Source organism: Triturus cristatus, chromosome 3_1 (genome assembly GCF_964204655.1).
Source record: "Triturus cristatus chromosome 3_1, aTriCri1.1, whole genome shotgun sequence".
Classification (NCBI taxonomy): domain Eukaryota; kingdom Metazoa; phylum Chordata; class Amphibia; order Caudata; family Salamandridae; genus Triturus; species Triturus cristatus.
The window spans coordinates 65439354-65449179 of NC_140583.1; the positions used below are offsets into that span (position 1 = coordinate 65439354).

The window sequence follows — 9826 nt, forward strand, 5'->3', positions numbered from 1 at the left end:
TCTGTGCTTCGGGACAAATTAGTTACCGACCGTGCCAAGTGCATTGTAATGCGATGCGTCAATACCGTTGGTGGTCTTCTAGGCTTATCCCTTATCTTCCGAGTCGATGTACAAGGGAAGGTGGTGCGCAGGCCAGCGCTACAGTACGGCTGTGGTTATTATACAGACAGCAGACCTTTTAAAAACAGGATTGACGCTGCATCGTTTGTAAAACTACTTTCGAAAGTCTAGTCATCCCAGGTCATCTTTTCATGAAAAAAAACTTTCTCCTTCACCCCACGTTTTGGTATATATGAAAAGTACTTTTTGCTCAGACTGCACCAGGTTAATTATAATAGTCGTTTCCCAGGGTTCACCAGAGGTACTTGTGGGTATGTTTTTAACCAACATTGTTCCTGCGTTGAAATGCACAGGAGGCAAGGTTCTCAACTGCTTATTATACAAGTGCACATTTCTGTGCCTGCAGCATGTGGTCTGAGTCTTGGCTCGAATCGCAAAACGTTGATCCTGGGCAAATCCCTTCTCTCCTGGGTTTACAACATTTGACCTTGTCCTTGGAAGGTAACGGGTAAGCAGAAGGGGGTATTATTGAACAGGACTATGCCTTTCAAATGTCGTAGCTTTGAGGGGCCATGGCCTTTTCCATCCTCTCTTGGTCCCTGACTAGGGGAGGGGGGGGGAATTATTGCGATTAAGTGGATCTTGTGCTCCACATACAGGCTTTGGGCCACTTTTGTCACTGTAATAGCACAATCAGGATACTAGGAGCATTACAATATGGTGTAAAGAATGCATGCCGTTCCTACAGATCCCCAATCCTCTGCTCTATTGTGCAGACCACAACTATGGAATCGATAGAATGTTTACACCAAATAGGCCAATTTGGGATAGAGGGTTGGTCAACTTGTGGGGGTTGGGACGGGTTACTGGGTATGCCTTACCAGGACAGTGACACACACTTTACACGAACTGGAGCCTCTGTGAAGGTATGATGGAAACGCAAACTGGTACATGGTACTCTCCCTCCCTACATGATGCTGGGCATTATGTTTGCAGGATCTGTGACTGACAGGCAAGGGCATCTAGGGGCTGTATTAAGCAACAAGGGCAGTTGCATTGTGAACCGAGTAAGTTGTCATTCCGCGAAAGGGGGCGGTGGCGCCACAGTGGGACAATTCATATAGTTTCCAAACCAGGTCAGGAGTGCATACACGTGCACAACAGCACATGCGTTAGTATTATCAGTTGCCCTTGGTAGAACCTTATTTGGGGGCCCCTGTTTGGAACAGCTTTGAATTTGATACAGTCCAGCTTTCATGCCCACTTTGGGAAGTTACTGACAGTGCACTGGCATACTCTCCCAATTTCTATATGTGTTTCCATACAATATTCGGGGATGGTGACGTGTTTGCAATACGGTAGCACAGCAGCAGCTCACTAATAGTAATGAAATTAATAGGTGACTCTACCAACTAGCATATAGGAGGTTTTGTTTTGATCTAAAAGAAACCTTTTAGTGATGTCGTAAGGGTGGAACACATGGCCCAAGTGACGCATGGTTAAACTTCTCAAGGAGGCACACTGGGCTCTGGAATCGGAGCGCTGTGGGTTGGTAGTGCGACCGTTGGTGTTAGTTTTGCTCTCTCAGGTTGAGAAGATTAAAAAGAGACTTGTACTTGGTTGGCGCCAATTCGTTATGAGACTGTGTTCTTTGATAGCACATGCGCCACCTGTCCAGAATCGTTGCATTTTCAGTATACTACTACACCAAAGCCATTTTGGGGCGGTTCGCATTGTTGGTGTCCTGTGCTCGAGAGGGGCAGATTCGGGCCTCCCGTCCCCGGGTAGGGGAGGGCAGAGCTCTCTTTAGATGCAGCTGCTGCTTGGGGGGCCTTTGGGGGCAGTTGATGATGGCACCATGGATCAGTGAGTGGCGCACTCAGTTGAGGCAAAGCCGCCACGAGCCGGTTCCCCCTCTCAGTGCAAGGTGTGTACATCACACAAGGCTTGTAGTTTTCTGTCGCCCATCGCCTATACTTACGGTGCCAGGCTGTTCAGACTGACTATGTATATTTGTGATACTCTGCTCCATCTGGGCTACGTCAGTCTCCTACCAGACCACGCACTTTGACTCCCAAAGTATCGTATATATGTTACTGTCTCACACATGCACACTCCAAGCGCGGGAATATCTCACAAAAGCAGCCTTAAACCTTGTTCTTAGAGTTTCTTGTTGGTCAATGGGCGTAATTACTGATATCGAAATGTCTCCCTCATCTTCATGGTTTGATTGCTAGCAAGAAAGTGTCATTCATAGTGTTTTAAATGTCACTCTCAGTGCACGGAATTATGGTAATGTCACACTTAGCAGTTGAAACCTAGGCAGCCATGGGTGAGGGCGGCTAGCTCTCGGTTGGCTATGCAAGAAAGCTATAATTGAGGCTTATTTATCTTATGCAACTAAGAAGCATTGACTAAGCCAACAGATGGGCTTGTTGTAGGTGTAGTGCTCCTTTTGTAGTAAGTCTAGGGAGGCAATGACATAGCGGCTAAATACCAGGCAACATGCAGCACATTGCCTTAGCAAGCTGGGTAGCCTTGCAGATTAGTTGGGCCTGCACAAGCCACACATATGCCTCCTACTTTCTGGTCCACACACCTATCACAAACTGAGGAAAGGCAACCTTTCCTTTAGAATCCCTCGCTTAATTTGTACTCTGTCAAAATAGTGGGCAAAGTTCACCCGGAATGCCAGGCAGTAATGCTATATGGGGGCCTTCGTGGTCTTAGGCAAGTAACCAGAGGCACCGAAGCCAGTAGTACTAGTTTACAGGTTTATGTATTTGGTGGATACATCTGGACAATGGCCACCAGCTCATCTGTGCATCATCTCCCTCAAGAGAGCAAGTATTATTTGAAGCCCCCATCCATCGAAGGCACATATTTAATTGTAAGACACTTCTTGATCTGATAAAGTAGCACGGATAGGGAGCAGAGTGGTCGGACAGCGTTTGTGGCTTGACACACAAATCATGGCAGGGCACACTAGGGGGATGCACAATAGACATACAGACACACAAACCAGAGGGACACCATTCAGTTGTTCGACACATTTCAACGACAGAATTGCGTGCGCAAATGTCTGGTCGATGCAGCAGAGTAGGTGCACGCTGTATACAAGGGCATGCTACCAGTTGCTCAAGGGAGACAAAGCACCCACCCTATAGCCGGGGAGCTAGGCATTTGCAGGAGTTGCCATTTAAATAGTGGGTTGCGGTGCAACAAGCTGGGGGAACATGGGGCCATAGCCTAATTTGGCTACAATGATTGAGGAATGATTGTTTTGGCATTCCCACTGCTCGGGAAAGGGCAGGTAGTCGTACATGTTGTTCCCCCCTCCTATACGTCAGGTACACGGGGACACCAGTGCTTAATGTCGTCTATCCCATGGCAGGATAGTCACCAAGGGGTGGACAGGCCATTGGCATGCCCTGCCAGGACAGGGATAGCCACTCACACTATCTGGAGCATCTAGGGAGGATATATGTTGGAAGCACAGTGCGCTGGGCCCATAACCCCTCACCTAAGTCGCGAGGGGCACCAAGCTGTCAGGTGTCTTTGAGGGATGGGCAAGGGCATTAAAGGGCATTTTTGTTCATGACTAAGCATTTGCAGGGATGCAGAAGGGTCCCAGTGGATCCACCATAGGGACTGCAGCGAAGCACGTGACACACAACCTGGTAGCTTGACACCACTACTGGAGTAAGTATCAAGGGTCACAGGTGGATAGCAGGGACGGGGCAGCTGTGACCGGTTGAAGGTTCAGCAAGCAGGGTGGGCTGAGTAAGTTGTCAGTCCACTAAAGGGTGCAGTGTCTAATAACGGGTCCCATTCACATATTCCCTCTAACCTGTTTTGACACCATTACCATGGTCACCAGGGAGCAATCCATAAGAACTGTAAAATTGTCTGGTCAGTGGGGCGAAGTAATGCACCCTAGAAGGAGACCACGAAGACCACAATGTGCATTTTTGTGGTCTGTAATCACCCCCAGCTCCCGTGGCAGGGAGCTCGGTTGGGTGAGGCGAAGGAGCCTGCGTGCAGAAGGGTCATCTGCACTATGCGTGTATTCACTGAGCAGAGGGGATTTGGCTTCCTTAGACATGGGTTACTTCACGCCAAATTCACAGGGTGCTTTGAGGACAATGGGGAACATCCGTCCAGTTAAGCATGGACCTATCCTTGCTGGATAGGGGGAGGGGCACCATAAATAGCTAAAGATAAGGCCGCTACTTTGGGCAAAAGGACACTGCTTCAAAACATTAAGGCCACAGTTTGCAATTGAAGCAACCAGTTAGGGACATGTGAACGGTGGTGGTCCGAGATCACTCCCCGGCTCCTGTGGCAGGGAGCCCGAACTGGGGAGGCAATGGAGGCTGCGCGCAGGAGAGTCAGATGCGCGATGCGTAAATTCACCGACCAAATGGGGTTTGGATTCACAAGACATGGTTTGCCTCATGTTAAATCCACAGGGTGTCTAGTGGACGATGGGGTACATCTCTCCAGAATAGGCATGGCCTTGTTCCTCCTGGACCTAGGGGAGGCCCTGGAAATAGCGGGATGTAAGTTGGAGCACCGGCCTTGGTGGGGGGCCCTGGTTGCGACGGTCGCCACACCCAGGGCTGTGGCGGAGTTACATGGCGATCCAGAGGCGGAAAGGTACTCAGGGGTACCCTCTTCAGGAGCACAAAGGGTGCTGAGGCCGAATATCCCCAGGAAGTCTGTGCGGTGGACCCTGGGGTGCGACGGCGCCCCATCTGTCCTACGGGCGGTTGGAAACCTGTACAACCGGAGGTCGCTTGGATGCTCCGCCCCTCGTGGGGGGGGCGTGAGTTATATGGTGGACCAATGTTTCACCGGAAGTGGGAGGGGCTATCCCCTCACCACAACCGCTAAGCACTGATTGGCTAAGACCACGATGCAAGCTGGCCCATCAGGTGGTAGGCCGCGAGGGGCGGCTTCCCTTTCGATCACCTGTAAGATAACCCACCATGTTGGCATATTTGGTATGCTAATAAACCTGCAGCAATTTTCTCCACCAAAAAGTTGTCTTGTCTGCTTATTTATGCTACCTGTACGTTGCTGCAGGAGGGCTGGTGAGTGTGGCCGATATTGGCACTAAGGGCCCTGGTCATTCTGAGGATGATTTGACCCGTGCGCCTTCAGCCTGCTGGATTTGCACTCTGACGTAGCGAATCTTACAAGGAACAAGATCACACACATCATCAATGGTGGTCACAGGATTTTGCTTTACCGTCGGGTATGCAGCTGCTGCAGGCTGAATTCGAGGCAAAGTCTGTAATTTGTGCCCGGTTACAAGATCAGGCTGAGTGCCATTTGTTTAAAAGTTAGAACGTGACATATTTGAAGCGGAAAAGCCCTGGCACCGCCGGTGCTTTAACCCGCTGAGCAGCACCAGCTCTATCTGAGCAGCGAGACCGTGTCTTCGGGTTTTCCTAAATTGGTTCGCTGCGTCAGTGCCGGGTGGCGCTTGATGTGGGGGAGGCTGTTGTCACATCAACATGGCGGTGAGTGGGAGGGAGCAGGGGATATAAGCTGGGAAGCAGCACATGACATTCATCAGTGCCAGCCCTCAGCGAAGCCTGCCTACCTTCTCTAGTGCTGCAAGGCGGACCCGAGGCGCTGCGTTAAAGAAGTCTCTAGAGGTGACAAGCAGAGAAGATTGACTTCTTCACCGACCCCCTGCATCTGAAGGACAAACGCGCCTTTCCGTCCCAGGCTTCAAGACAGCGCCATCTCCCTCCGTATTTGCAGCTTAACCGGATAATGTATCAGATGATGCCCCAGAATCAGGCGGAGATGCTGAGCATGTGGTCCAGCTACCAGGAGGCGATGCCGCGGTGCACCCACCTCGCCCAGGACCTCGCCCGCCCCACCCAGGCCGAGGCGCCTCGAAGCCGGCAGAGGAGGCCCCGACTGGTCAGGCTCCGGACCCTGCCGGTGACCTGCGGGGAGATCCAGGAGGTGGAGGAGGAGGGCACCTCGGCCATGGATGAGGAGAGGGCTCGGAGGTCCTTCCTGCAGTCGCTGGAGTCCCTGCGGAGGAGCACGCAGTCCCTGCACCTCCAGCAGAGGGCGGAGCTGAGCAGCTGCAACAGGTCCAGCGTGGACTCGGGGGACTCCGACTGTGGCCCTTGAGAGGGGCCCTTGGGGCTGAGAACCCTCAGCAGCCTACGTGTCATTGAGATGGACCCCATGGGCTGGTGACCCCTAAAAACGTGCGACTGGCTGTGAGATGGGCCTCAGTGTCTGGATCACTCTGTGGGATGGACCTTAAGGGCTGGTGACCCTCAACAACCTCGGTCTTGCTGAGTACGACCTATGGGGCAGCTGACCCTCAACTTCTTTTGAATGCCCCGTGGATGTACCTCAAGGGCAGCTGACCCTCAACAACCCCTGAGTGACTCTGTGAGATGGACCTCGGGGAAGGGGACCCTCAACAACCCCTGAGTGACTCTGTGAGATGGACCTCGGGGCAGGTGACCCTCAACAACTCCTGAGTGACTCTGTGAGATGGACCTCGGGGAAGGGGACCCTCAACAACCCCTGAGTGACTCTGTGAGATGGACCTCGGGGCAGGTGACCCTCAACAACCCCTGAGTGACTCTGTGAGATGGACCTCGGGGCAGGTGACCCTCAACAACCCCTGAGTGTCTCTGTGAAATGGACCTCGGTGCAGGTGACCCTCAACAACCCCTGAGTGACTCTGTGAGATGGACCTCGGGGAAGGGGACCCTCAACAACCCCTGAGTGACTCTGTGAGATGGACCTCGGGGCAGGTGACCCTCAACAACCCCTGAGTGACTCTGTGAGATGGACATCGGGGAAGGGGACCCTCAAAAACCCCTGAGTGACTCTGTGAGATGGACCTCGGGGAAGGGGACCCTCAACAACCCCTGAGTGACTCTGTGAGATGGACCTCGGGGCAGGTGACCCTCAACAACCTCTATCCCATTGATGTGGACATCGGGGGCAGGGTATCCTCAACAACCTCTGTGCAATTGAGAGGGAACTTGGGGCAGGTGACCCTCAGAACCTACTTGTTGCTCAGTGAAAGCACCTCGGAGCCCGTGTGGAGACCCTCAGCAGCCTCTGTCTTATTGAGAGGCACCTCACGAACCGGTGATCCTCAGCAACTCCCATCTGACCCCATCAAAGGATCTCATGGCTAGAGGGCGCTCAACAACCTCCAACTGCAGCAGTGGGCAGGGCAGAGGGGGTTATATGAAGAGCCTCAAGGCCTGGGGGCCCTCAACAGCCCCATGCCATGAGATGCACCTCAGAGCCCTGAGCTCCAGGAGAGACTCGGCCTCGAGCTGCCAACCCTGGGCAGAGACTCACACTGGACTTTAACCACCCAGGGAAAGACAGGTGTGATCAGGCAGAGGAACGCCGGACTCTCCTCTGCTAATGGGGCTGAGTGAGCGTCTGCACTCTCTCGCAGAGAGAGACTGCTATGAACAGACTGTGAGAGATGCCCGTCATCAGCTCGTCGGATTTTTACTATTCTCCAGGCCAGAGCCCTCTGCAGAGACTGTCAATGTCCCCTCAAACAGGTCGAATGTCAATGCATGCCATCTGGTGATTTTAAACTATTATGCAAGATTGTTTTTTTTTTGTCTTTCATTCGAGAAACGAAACTTTCCCTCTGATCTGTGTCTTTTCTCTTTGTATTATTGTCAGCGTTTAAAACTATTCTTAATACCTTTGCACATCAACAAATGAATGTATATAATATGCTACCTACAAAATATAAAATAAATACATTTGCAGAAGTCATTCGAGAAGTTTCTGTCTGATATGTTCGGCTTCACGGACCGGGGGAAGAAGGGTTTGGTGAAAGGAAAGTGTTAATTTTCAAAGGGACTCATAGCAGGGACTTCTTATGAGCATTAAATCCTGAGGCTGAAGTGAGAGGGAACGACGCCGGAACAACTTTTAGTTTGACTGTTCTAGCGCCTCTCCTCTTACAGTATTTGTTTGCGTCCATATTCTTTTTACATTGGCACTTTTTATTTCACAGTTTTGAAGGGCTCTGTAGCCAGCTGCTTCTTCATTGCCCCTGGTGGCCCGAGGGCACCTGCTTGGACCCTTGCCCCCCTTTCCCTCCCACGCCCCCATCCGCCATCCCCCGCTGCCTTTGACTTTGCTGCTCAGTCGCCCTTACACTCGTCTTCTGAAACACCGAGCAGTAGTGTTTTCATAATTTCGAAAGTATTCTATGTTCAGTGTGACCCTGGCACCAGGGAGTCCATGGGGGAGGGCAGGAAGGGTTGGCAGGGTGGGGGTCGTGGCGTAAGCGATGGAGCCGCCTTGCCTCAGGGTGGGTGATGTGTGGGTCAGTTGTGTGGATTTAGGTTGTAAAAGTGTCTCGGCGTGAGAAGTAGTGTCATGCTGGCAGGATGAGACCCTGATGCGAGGCTAAGCATCCCTGACCCCCAGCGACCCCTGCCATGATGTGAGGGTGGGGGTCTCTGCTCGGGGCGCAGCAGTCAGATCTCCCGGTTGTGACAGTCATCAGTGGAACAGTGGGAAGGAGGAGAGACATACTGACGCCCTCTATGCAACCTTTTAAATCACACCAGAAGTGTAATGGGCAGGTGCTGTGCGGTATTGGGCACGTGCACCTCTGTCATTTGAAAGGGAAAGTACCTGCATGTCTCAGCACTGCTACGACACATTTCATGGGAGAGTACCGTCAGTTTCCTTTCGCCTGCCCCAAATGTCCTTGGGCCCGATTCACAGAATTAACTTAAGACAAAATCCTAAACTGACTACCATTTTGGTATTCACAGAAGGCACTTATTCATTTCGGTATTCACAGAAGTTAGGACTCCTAACTTTAGGACTCCTAAATGCCTTCTGTGAATACCGAAAGTCTTAAAGTTAGGATTTTTCTCAGTTTAGGAGTAGTAAAGTTAGGACTCCTAACTTTAGGACTCCTAAACGGAGAAAAATCCTAACTTTCAGACTTTCGGTATTCACAGAAGGCATTTAGGAGTCCTAAAGTTAGGAGTCCTAACTTCTGTGAATACCAAAATGAGTAACTGCCTCCTGTGAATACCAAAATGGTAGTAAGTTTAGGATTTTCTCTTAAGTTAGTTCTGTGAATCAGGCCCAACGCCATGGATGTGCTGTATTTATAGCAGTTTATACACATGTAGAGAAGCCCAACTCTCCTGGCGGTTCAATGCGTGTCTTGAATTAAAGCTACGATCAAACAATAATTTACTAATGTATGATCTTTTTTAATTAAATTTTCTTTTGAAAAAGACTCAAACCTTTTTTAACAAGTCATAATAAAAGGACACAGTGTAATCAAAGCACATTCAATTTCCAACAAAAAATATATCAAATTATTTGCACGACAATACGGATACCACACTTATCAAAACAATTCAAAGCAAAAAATGACAAAAAACAAACAGCACTTTTTTGGAATATATATCAATTTAGCATAATACTGTATATTGCGTACAGACATTTGTTGATCCTACAGCACCTTAAGCTAACAACTCCTCGGTGTGTAGGGGAAACAATGGGAGATTCCTAGAGGATCCTGCTCAAGGGGTGTATCTAATTGTGGTGGCACCATCAGGGGGGAAGAAAATCAATTCAATACTCCTCAATGTTTGACGGATTGAAACGCATTTCGAGTCCCGGGCAATAAGTACAGGGGCTCTCTTCAGGGCTTCTTCATTTTAAATGGATGGTGTTGTCTGTAACAAGCAAACAAATATGCAAA

General features: G+C 50.4%; 1 protein-coding gene across 1 annotated transcript; it reads left to right on the forward strand.

The window, feature by feature from the left end:
• The first annotated feature begins 5654 nt into the window (after nt 1-5654).
• On the forward strand, nt 5655-7832 carry LOC146859717 (uncharacterized protein C11orf96-like). The gene has a single exon (XM_085646288.1). It carries the CDS (start codon nt 5848-5850, stop codon nt 6217-6219), a length of 372 nt encoding a protein of 123 aa, XP_085502414.1. The 5' UTR covers nt 5655-5847; the 3' UTR covers nt 6220-7832.
• Nucleotides 7833-9826: the final 1994 nt, after the last annotated feature.